Consider the following 11,027-nt stretch of genomic DNA (forward strand, 5'->3'; position numbering starts at 1 on the left):
TATTTGGCTAAACAGACCACAGTGACTGCAGACTTACTTTACATTAAGAGATAAGTCTTCTCACACTGAAAATGAAAATGCGTCCTCAATCCAATTTGGAAAAAGTCTAATGCAGTGGTTCTCAACCTGCGGTCCCCAGATGTTTCTGGCCTACAACTCCCAGAAATCCCAGCCAGTTTACCAGCTGTTAGGATTTCTGGGAGTTGAAGGCCAAAAACATCTGGGGACCCCAGGCTGAGAACCATTGGATGCCTCCCTTTGAAACTGATCCATACATTATTGAGAAGGACAAGTACTTCAGAATGAACACTTCCTTCTCTGAATAGCAAAACAACAACAAAAAGGCAGTAATGCAACACTCTGGCAGAAAATTCTGACCAAAGGACACTAGAATTCCAAATTATTTCCTTCCAGACATTATTCCTTTCCTCTCTGCAATGAAAATGTGCCTATAAACCAGTCTTGGGCAAACTTGGGCCCTCCAGGTGTTTTGGAATTCAACTCCCACAATTCCTAACAGCTGATAGGCTGTTAGGAATTGTGGGAGTTGAAGTCCAAAACACCTGGAGGGCCCGAGTTTGCCCAAGACTGGTATAAATACTGAAAAATGAATGATAAAAAGAACACTGTCATTAAATCCCATTATTTCCTTCTACAGGCATGGGGTCCTTCCTCCAGATGTTTTAGAATTATAATTCTCATGATCATTGGCCAGACTGGCTGGGGTTTATGGCAGCTGAAATCTAAAACATCTGGAATGGAAAGGGGTCCTTGACCCAGCTTATTAAACAATATGCAAAAGTGGAGTGTGAAGTAAGCAGTTAGAACTTACTTCCTAACAAGAAGCAAATCGAGTTATTTCCCCTTCCTTTAAAGCTAGAATTGCTGATTAGGATATATATATATATATATATATATATATATATATATATATATATTTGTCTTCCCTTTATTTTCCAGAATGAAAGCAAGATTCAAAGTGATGCTGCAGCCATTATGGAGTACCGGTTGTTTCAAGAGTGCAGAAGCCATCATTGATTAAGATATTCCTAATAAATTCCACATTTTTATAACAGACAGCATAACTATGTATGTTATATTTTGGGATTTTAAAAAAACACCACATATTTACTTCACAAAACAAATAGAGAAATGGTAACTGGCAATTTTTTTTTACCTGAATTTCTTTCCCATATAAATTTGGAAACAGATGAAATATTAAAGTGACATGCAGAAAATCATTGTTATCTAGGATATAGAGATGTTGCATCTTTCTTTTTTTGTACCTGGTGGCACAATAGGTTAAACCCTTGTGCGAACTGCACTGCTGGCCGAAAAGTCAGTGGTTCAAATCTGGGGAGCAGGGTGAGCTCCCATCTGTCAGCTCCAATTTCCATGAGGGGACATAAGAGAAGCCTCCCACAGGATGGTAATACATCCAGGTGTCCACTGGGCAACGTTCTTGCAGACAGCCTATTCTCTCACAGCAGAAGCGACTTGCAGTTTCTCAAGTTGCTTCTGATACAAAAAAAATCCTATGCTATCCAAAGAAAATTTAGTTTTTGAAGCTGGCAAACACTGTATTACCAGATGGGAGGCTAAAGTATTCATTATACAAACAATGATGGCTATATCACGCCTCTTTAAACTTTCCAGTGAGGAAAAAAGTGCCAACTACTGTCTGCCTATAATCTGAGATTCTTTTTTATAACAGACTCAGAGCAAAGATGTTTCATGTCAGTTAAGCTTCTGTAAAAGATGGTACCAAATATACCAAATAGCTTGGCTTTATGCAGGCACAGCAATCTTTACTTCCTTAAAATTGGAGACCTTTTAAAGCTAGTTTGACTGGTTACTTATTCCTTAAACATTAAAACTAATAGATTATTGGCATTCAGCAATAACTACTGAATAAATACTGGGGAAAAAATAACGGATGTTTCATGAGTGAATCAGACTTTACTAAATTCCTCTCCCATCTTCAGAACTCCTTGTGTCTTTATTGTATCAGATCAAGACCAGAATGAAGTCCAGAGAAAATAGCGCACAGATCAGAAACAATTAGAGCAGGTGTAAAACTCCCCAACATGGAATAGACCTTAACAAAATAATGTAATTACTTTCCTTTTGCCTTTCCAAGAAAGCTTTTGTTCCTTTTGCAGCTTGCCTCTAAAAGGGCAGAACTGCATATTAAAAAAATAGAATCCCCTCCTTTTCAGAACTGAATATAGTTTAGGAAAAGTAACAATTAGACTTTAAGTTCCTTCATAAATATTGTGCGGTGCAGTGAATACACATTTGATAACCACAAATGATATCACCTTCACATGCAAGGCCATAGGCAATTTCACAGACGTCAGTTATGGGAACAGAAATTCCAGTGCAGGGCTACTTCATAACATTGATCACAGTGCCATGGAAACGTAACCTGGGTAAACATCACCCACAAACTTCCTCTTATTCCCAATTAGGATGGCTCCCTCTGTGATAAAGAGAACGACAACTGGCCACTGATAAATACCAGATCAAACACATAGGTCAGTGAAAAAAAAAAGAGATAAAATATTGCAACGGGTATGAATATATGAAACGTCTTCTTTTAGACAATACATTCTCTTCTTCTTCTTCTACTTCTTCTTCTTCTCCTGAGCACAGCGAGGACAAAACCTAAAGGCAGCAAAGCACAATATTCAGTTCAGGAGTTTTTAACATTTTTTTCAGGCAAAATAATGTTTTTTAAAATTACAGAAAACAATGATTCATGGCACTTACCATTTCCCTTTGGGTTTTGTTGTAAGGTCCACGCAAGCAAAATGAAACCATTCAATTGGACACTAAATATTGGAAAGGTAAAAATATAGTAACTTTTTTTGAAAGAGTTTGACAGTATTGTCTGAGATACATCTACAATTTTTCTGGCTAAAGAAAACCTGGTTCTATATATATATGTTCTATGAACAATTCCAGATAAATATAGTCTGGTGGTAACTCCCAGTGACCATTAAAACTTATCCCTCTTATCTATGCTTTAAAAATTCCTGTGTCCTTAGAAAACTAATGCACAGCCACCTTCACGCTTCTTTCCAGAAACATATCCTGGCATGGAAAAGAACTATATGAATCACTTTTATTTAAGCAATGTACAACCAATCCTATTTTCCAAAGGGCTTTAGATTTTTGAGTTTTTGTGCCGAATCCTTCTTGTAGCCCCACACTACAGTCATGCTTTCTTTATAAAAAAAACACTCTTGAATTACACTATGTAGCAAAATTTGAAACATTTTTTGTTCCTGGCTTGAAAGTGTAATTTCCTGTTTAATTGTGCAGTACTTACTTCAAAATTAGTTGTTATATTCTAAAAACTTTGTTTTTGTAGCTGCCATAAATGATGTTGAGTTGCTTGAGGCTCTATGAGATACTGTATATACTCGAGTATAAGCCCCCTTTTTAGGCTGAAAAAGCTCCCCTCGGCTTATACTTGAGTCAAGGTTATTTATTATTTTATTCTGTTATTAGTATTATTTTTATTTCATGTATTATTTTACTTTATTATTACATTTACAGTATTTTACCCTATTATTATTATTACATTTGTTATACTTTATTGTTATTGCATTTATTATTTTACTCTATTATTACATTTATTATTTTGCTCTATTATTACTATTATTATTGCATTTCCATTATTTTACTTCATTGTTATTATTATTACATTTATTATTTTATTCTCTTTACTATTGTTGGAAGGATGTGCAAGTAAATTTACATTGAAGAAGGTTAAAATAATGATTTGATCAGAGTTGGGCAGTCTTATCTCAAATTAGGTTTAAGTAAATATTCAAAACATTTCATCTCCTGGTGCCTCAATTAATGTAATTTTATTGATATCTATTTTTATTTTGAAATTTACCTGTAGCGGCTGCATTTTCCACCCTCGGCTTATACTCGAGTCAATATGTTTTCCCAGTTTTTTGTGTTAAAATTAGGTGCCTCAGCTAATATTCAGGTTGGCTTATACTCGAGTATATACAGTAATTGAAAAACTATGGCAAAATGTGCTGCAGGATGTCCCGCAAAAACAACATTTTTGCACTTTAATAAACTTTTTCCATGTTTTAATGATAGAACCAATTAGGAAATGAACATTTATAATCCAAGAACAAAAACTGCATTACATAATGTTATAGCTATGAATGCCCCAGTAGATACAGTATAGGGGATTTTGAGTGCAAAAGAATAACTTCTGCTATTGCTAGCTCTGCTTGCAACATTAGCAGTTTCCTATCTGCTGAAAATTAAACATGCTGCATTGATAGGGCACAGAAGGAATCAGGCCCGTAACAACTTCCATATGTAATCTTCCACTGAGACTGAGAGCGCCTGGCTTGCCCAAAGTCACCTTGTGATTTCTGTGGTTGAACTGGGATTTCATAGAATCACAGAGTTGCAAGAGACCTCAATGACCATCCAGTCCAATCCTTTGCCAAGAAGCAGGAAAATCGCATTCCAAACACTTCTGACAGGTGGCCATCCAGCCTGTGTTCAAAAGCCTCCAAAGGAGGAGCCTCCACCACACCCTAGAGCAGAGAGTTCCACTGATGAACAGCTCTCAGGAAGTTCTTTCTAATGTTCAAGTGGAATCCCCTTTCGTATAGTTTGAAGCCATTGTTCTACGTCCTAGTGTGCTTCCTAGGGCAGCAGAAAACAAGCTTGCTCCCTCCTCCCTCTGACTTCCTCTCACATATTTAATACATAGTCATAGTCCAACATTCAAACCACACCACTACTCTGGCTCTTTCTCCCACCTGCAATTATGCATTACAAAGCTATTTCACATTCCTGTTCTGCAGCTCAGATTAAAATAATCCACATCTTGATCACAGAGAGGCGGGTTTACTTAAAGAAATCATTTTCTACACATTCTGAACTGAGGGCAGATACATTTGGTTATCTTGGTACGTACATCAGGGTTGTCGCAGCCAATCATTTCTCCATATGATACTTGGTGGCACAGGCAATAGGTGGGTTCGTTTGGGTCCACTGGCATGTCCAGGACATCCGAAGGATGAACTGACAGGATGGTATCAGCTAATTCGGACCTTTGGTGGAAGCAATGCAAATGAGCCTTAGATTACTCTTGACAACTGCTTAACTTAGCTTAGTAACTGGCATTATTTTTGATAGTTCAGATTTTTTTAAAATTTTGCAACTAGAATTGTTCTTTTTGAAAAACATTTTTAATTCAAAAAACATGTACCGGGGGGGGGGGGGGGGGGAGGAAGGAGAGAGATTCACAAGAATAATAGAACTAGCCAACAAGTTTTTTAAAGTTATATGTTTTAGGAACTACACATCTACATTTAACCTACTACAACTACAAGCACTACAACTAAGTACCTAATAAAAGTACAGATTGCAAACACAAAAAATAAAACATATGAATGAATGCACTTGCACAAAACAGACAGAAAAAAACAACAAATCACTAATCTATGAACCTCTTTGTGTTGTCAAAGGCTTTCATGGCCGGAATCAGTGGGTTGCTGTGAGTTTTCCAGGCCGTATGGCCATATTCCAAAAGCATTTCCTCCTGACGTTTCCCCCACATCTATGGCAGGCATCCTCAGAGGTTGTGAGGTCTCACAACATCTGAGGATGCCTGACATAGATGTGGGTGAAACATCAGGAGAGAATGCTTCTGGAACATAGCCATACAGCCTGGAAAACTCACAGCAGCCTTCTCTTTACCTGATGGTTAGATCTCTTATTAATCTAATCCCTTTATATGGTATTATGATATAGTCACACTTCTACTTTTAATGACATTTTAAATTCATAAATCTCACAATTAAGATATGCTCCCATCATATTAAAACAAAATAATATAACAAGTCCCAATCTTTCTCAAAGTTTGACATATTTTTCCTTATTCGCCCCAATCAGATAGACAACCTATTATTTTTAGTAGTTTATTTTTTTATTTTGCAACTAGAATTATTCTTGAGGTCAAGTTTCATTCATTTTTGTTAAAATATTTTTATCTTACCTTATACAATCTTAGGGTGGTGTTCAAATAAATATCAATTTAATGTGCTATCACAAAACATTACAATATACATAAAATTCTAAAACAGTTCTGAAGGAAGTCCTTTGTTGATTTCTGGTCCTAATTCTTACCTTCGTTTTGGTTTCTTTTTCACTGGAGCCTCTTCCTCAGATGTTCTCCGGCCTCGGCCTCGGGAGCTTTTCTTTTCCTTTGGAATCCTCCCCTCTGAAATACAATTATTTCCAGTTAGCTCCACCATACGAGGAAAAGAAACCTTAGCATTTTTACAACCATTTTTTAAACACAAACAAACCACTAATTGTTTAACAATTGGATTATTTTGATTTTTGTGCTAACACTACTGTATGAGTGTACGTTTTGGAAAAGTACAATGTAAACAAGTTAATGTCAATTCATAAGGTTTCTTGAGAGTGAGACCACACTGCTCATAAAATACACACTTTTCAAATTTTGTGTTACAGGATTTTCAAAGTCGCTGCCTTCCAGCTTGTCCTTCAAATCTGCTTCAAATCGTGCCAAGTCAGCATCCAGCCGTCGAATGTGTTTATCTACCTACATTAAAGAAAGAATACACAGCTAAGAAAAACAACACCATTTTGTATCTCTGACTAGTAACTCTAGCAACTATAGGATTCCACTGAATACATTGAAATCAATAGGATCCTTTTCCCCACTTCAATACAGCCCCTCATATCTCTTACATGCTAATCTATGGTCTGGAAAAGTTACTGTTTGGACTACAACTCCCAGAATCTCCCAACTAGCATGACCAGTGTCTCTGTTGGTATCTTAAAGCACTGAGAACCCCCTGAGCTGCCTCACAACAATCAACTTACTTTCCCAGACAATCTTGTTTTATAAAATGTCAATAAATTCCCAAGTGACAAACCCAGCTGATTGCCAATATCCAAAATAAACTGTAGGGTTTTTGTTTTTTTTTACACTTTTGGCTCCCAAACAGTAAAAGACCCAACAAGGAACAATCACAACCTTATGCACAACTCCGTCTTCCTGAACTTGAATCAAGCATAGAATCCCTATTCCTTTGCTGACTGTGGAGGCTAACAGCTTCCCTGTTAGTGGGATAATGAATCTGCTGCAGGTTTGACTCTTAACATTGAAAAGCATACTTATCCAAAGTGCAGAACCTACCCCCAAAATAAGATCATCATTTTGAATAGCTCCTTTAAAGTTCAGAACAAACCCTCAGTAGCTTCACTGCCCCACTAATTTAGGGTGCATCTACACTGTAGAATGAATGTAGTTTAGCATAACTGCACCTGCAATGGTTCAACTATGGAATCTTGGAAAATGTAGTTTGCTGAAGCAACAGCTCTATTTGGCAGAGAAGGCTGAAGACTACAACTCCCATGATTCCATAGCATTGAGTTATAGAAGTTAAAGCGGTGTCAAACTGCATTAATTCTACACTGTAGATACACCCATGGAAGCCAACGACAATGAACCTCAGTTTGTGATAGAAGCTACAAGGCAAAACTCTTAAGACAGAGAGAGCAGCTCATCAGCAGAAGCACTCCATTTATTGAGCCTTACCATCTCATAAGTCTGCATAGCCAACTGCACTTTGTCATCGCTATACTCCTTGCACTTTGCATAGGCATTCTGGATCTTCTGCAGGATTTCCACCCGTTCTTCCGACGAGAGATTCCTCACGGTTGAAATGTATTGAGCAGCAAGACGGTCGATTTCTGCTTTTTTGTCTGCAGGTAAATGGGACATGGCGTGTGTGTGAGGGCAGCTGGCAATTCTCCTAGACACTTCTGCACACAAATCCCTTCCACACAGCTTGGCTTTGAGGACTGCGAATCAGGCAATTGGGAAACTGCAGACTCACAGAGCTTGCTGCTTCCATGCTATCTACAGGCTCTGCTGCTCCCGTTGCTGCTGCCACCACCACCACCACTATTTTCACCCTTTTCTTCTGCTCTCTGTTTAAGGGGTGGTGGGCAACAGGCTAGCTGATGGCCAAGTAAGCAAGGAGCAGATTTTGGTTTGAAGTGCCTTTCATGCTTATCTCAGTCAATGAGGGAATCTGGGTTACCCTTAGGCTAGTGCACGGTTCCCCATTCCTCAGGTATAGCTCTAAAGAAAAGTTCAGAAGTTTCCACTTCCATTCTGGCCCAACCTGAATCTTATCTACAGTCTGTTTGAAATAAGCAGACTGCTTATTTCAGACAGCTTCAAATAATCATAGTTAAAACCAACTGCAGTTCAGACACAATGGCAACCAGTAGATAAGAAGAAGTGAACATTTCCAGGCCTTAAAACAGTGGTTCTCAACCTGTAGGTCCCCAGGTGTTTTGGCCTACAACTCCCCGAAATCCGAGCTAGTTTACCAGCTGTTAGGATTTCTGGGAGTTATAGACCAAAACATCTGGGGACACACAGGCTGAGAACCATTACTTTAAAACTATATGACAACTGAATCATGACCATGTATAATTTGAAGTGTGCTGATTCCTTATTTATAAAGTAACTTCCAAGCTGTGATTTATAAAATTATTTTCAGTGGAAATCCAGTTTAACCAAAATGCCTCACGCTACCTTCTGTTCTCTGATCCAATTCACGCATAAGTTGGAAGTTCCTCTGCAGCTCACAAGGAAGGTTTTCGATGCCTGAAATAAACAAAAGAACAACTCTAGTCTCTTCTACAGACAAGTGTTTTAATAAAAGACTTTCTTTCATAAACAAACTACAAATAACTAGGAAAAAAATTAAAACCTCACTAGCTCCCACAATTACCTGCTCTATCATACCTTGTGCTCTAGTTGTTCCCTTCTCTGGAGGTTTTTAAGCAAGAAGTTGGATGGCCATCTTTTTTTTTGGGGGGGGGGGGTGTTTTGATTGTGTGTCACTATATGGCAGGGGGTTTGATTGGATGGCCCTTGTGGGGTCTGTACCAACTCTATGATTCTTGTATCCTTCACTTTCTCATGGAATTACTTTTATTTTTAAAAGAATTGACAGAATAATTAGATTAAACAAGTAAGTATTAAACTTAGTTTTTATATACAGAGGCCACAAGAAGTGTAACTCCAGCATTTTTCTCTGGGCCCTTCCACACAGCCATATAACTAAGGATGGCAAGGTAGGAAGTGCTGGTTTTATCCTATAAAGCCCTAAACAGTTCTGGCCCAACTTACCTGTCCGAACGTATCTCCCCTTATGAACCTTGAGATTGTCTGGAGAGGCTCTGCTCTTGGCCCCGCCCCCATCACAGGTACGCTTGGTGGGGATGAGAGACAGGGCCTTCTCAGCAGTGGCCCCCCGGCTATGGAACGCCCTCCCTAGAGAGATTAGATCTGCTCCCTCCCTCTTAACGTTTCGGAAGCAAGTCAAAATGTGGTTGTTTGAGCAAGCGTTCACAAACACAGAGTAATGGATATGGATAAATGACATAGGAAATTGACGATGGACAATGGAATTGGGCAATGCTTGACAATAAGGAAACGCTAATGATGTTGTTTTTATTGCTGTTGTGGTTTATGTAATTGTAATGTTTTAAATTGTTTTATGATACTATGTCTACTGTTTTGTTGGAAACCGCCTTGAGTCGCCGATAGGCTGAGAAATACAGTAAATAAATAAATAATAAATAAATCCCATATCTGCTTTGAACTAGAATATATGGCAGTGTGGACTCAGATAACCCAATTCAAAGCAGATATTGTGCAATTTCCTATCTTGATATTTTGGGTTATATGATCTGTGTGGAAGGGCCCTTTCTCTTTCTCTCTAGACCTGTATAATTTGATTAATACTCCATTTTAAGTCTTCTCAAAGCATTGAACAATAAAATATAATTCAAACAGGTGGCCAAAAATAAGGTTCTTTAAGCCAGGCATCCTCAAACTGCGTGCCTCCAACTCCCAGAAGCCCTAACGAGCTTGTTCAATTGGCAGGAATTCTGGGAGTTGAAGGCCCAAACAGCTGGAGGCCAGCAGTTTGTGGATGCCTGGCTTAAGCTATTTAACATTTCAAAGTGATCAACTTTCTGCTTGGCTCCTATGGCAAGCTCCACCTCCTGAATCTCTATTCGCTAAGAGGCTTTTAAAAAGAGAATTGGATGGATTGCAATGAAATACAGGCCATCAATTCTACAAAAAACCCCAAGCTTTGGCTCCTCTAGAGGCTGGGGACTTCAACTCCCAGAAGTCTTTGCCAGCTTGGCAGACGACCAGGAATCCTGGGAACTGAAGTCCCCTGGCGGTCGAGAGCTGCCACAGAAGCCCCGCCCCTTGCGTAGGCAATGACGCAGCAGGAAACTTCCCCCTCCTCTCGCCGCCCCCTCCCCCACGCACCCGCCCACGCGCCAGGATCTGTGACGCAGCCGGAATTGCCGGCGTGGCCGGCCTTCGCTGGTTTTCGTCCTGGCTCGTGCTCTCCCCTTTCCTTCCTTCCTTCCTCCCTCCTTCCCCCCCTCCGCTCCACTCACTGTCCAGGTAGTGCTCCAGGTAGAGGGCCGCCGCTGCCATCTCGCGCACCGCCCGCCTGGGCCAACCAAAGCGCGCGCGCGCCGCTGTCACCCGGGCGCCTTCGCAATGGCCGGCCCTGCGCCCCTCATTTGCATAGTCATGAGCGTGCCGCCGCCGATTGGACGACGCGGTTATAAATAAGGGGGCGGGGCTCGCTTTTTTTTTTTTCCGTTCTGGCTCGCGCTCTTGAATGAGTGCGCGCTCGCTCGCGAGACCTCTTTTCACAGAGTGTCCCTTGAACTCAGCGGACGCGCCTCTACGCTCGCTCCCTGTTTCGATTCAGTATGTTCTCTCAGGACGCCGTGGGTGGATCTATAACAGGCATGGGCCAGTCCTCCGGATGTTTTGGACTTCAACTCCCACAATTCCCAAGAGCCTCAGGCCCTTTCCTTTCCCCCCTCAGCCGCTTAAGCGGCTGAGGGGGAAAAGGAAAGGGCCGGAGGCTCTTGAGAATTGTGGGAGT

The 11,027-nt window shown here is 40.1% G+C and overlaps 1 protein-coding gene across 1 annotated transcript; it reads right to left on the bottom strand.

Moving 5' to 3' along the window:
- Positions 1 to 2,544: 2,544 nt before the first annotated feature.
- Positions 2,545 to 10,698, bottom strand: ING5 (inhibitor of growth family member 5). Its single transcript, XM_060767970.2, has 8 exons — positions 10,525 to 10,698; positions 8,633 to 8,704; positions 7,622 to 7,788; positions 6,508 to 6,619; positions 6,178 to 6,271; positions 4,964 to 5,099; positions 2,773 to 2,834; positions 2,545 to 2,667 (listed from the first exon to the last, which is right to left on the bottom strand). The coding sequence occupies exons 1-8, from the start codon at positions 10,562 to 10,564 to the stop codon at positions 2,628 to 2,630; spliced, it is 723 nt and encodes a 240-aa protein (XP_060623953.1). The 5' UTR covers positions 10,565 to 10,698; the 3' UTR covers positions 2,545 to 2,627.
- Between the last annotated feature and the right edge of the window lie 329 nt (positions 10,699 to 11,027).

The sequence above is a fragment of the Anolis sagrei genome, chromosome 3, assembly GCF_037176765.1.
Source record: "Anolis sagrei isolate rAnoSag1 chromosome 3, rAnoSag1.mat, whole genome shotgun sequence".
Lineage (NCBI taxonomy): Eukaryota > Metazoa > Chordata > Lepidosauria > Squamata > Dactyloidae > Anolis > Anolis sagrei.

Excerpts from the sequence above, each read along its gene's own strand:
- ING5 (XM_060767970.2), bottom strand. The coding sequence starts at position 10,564 with ATGGCAGCGGCGGCCCTCTACCTGGAGCACTACCTGGACA. Across the intron at positions 8,705-10,524 it reads CCTGGAGCACTACCTGGACA|GCATCGAAAACCTTCCTTGT; the intron begins GTGAGTGGAGCG and ends TGTTTATTTCAG. Across the intron at positions 2,835-4,963 it reads TTGGCTGCGACAACCCTGAT|TGTCCAATTGAATGGTTTCA; the intron begins GTACGTACCAAG and ends TCCAATATTTAG.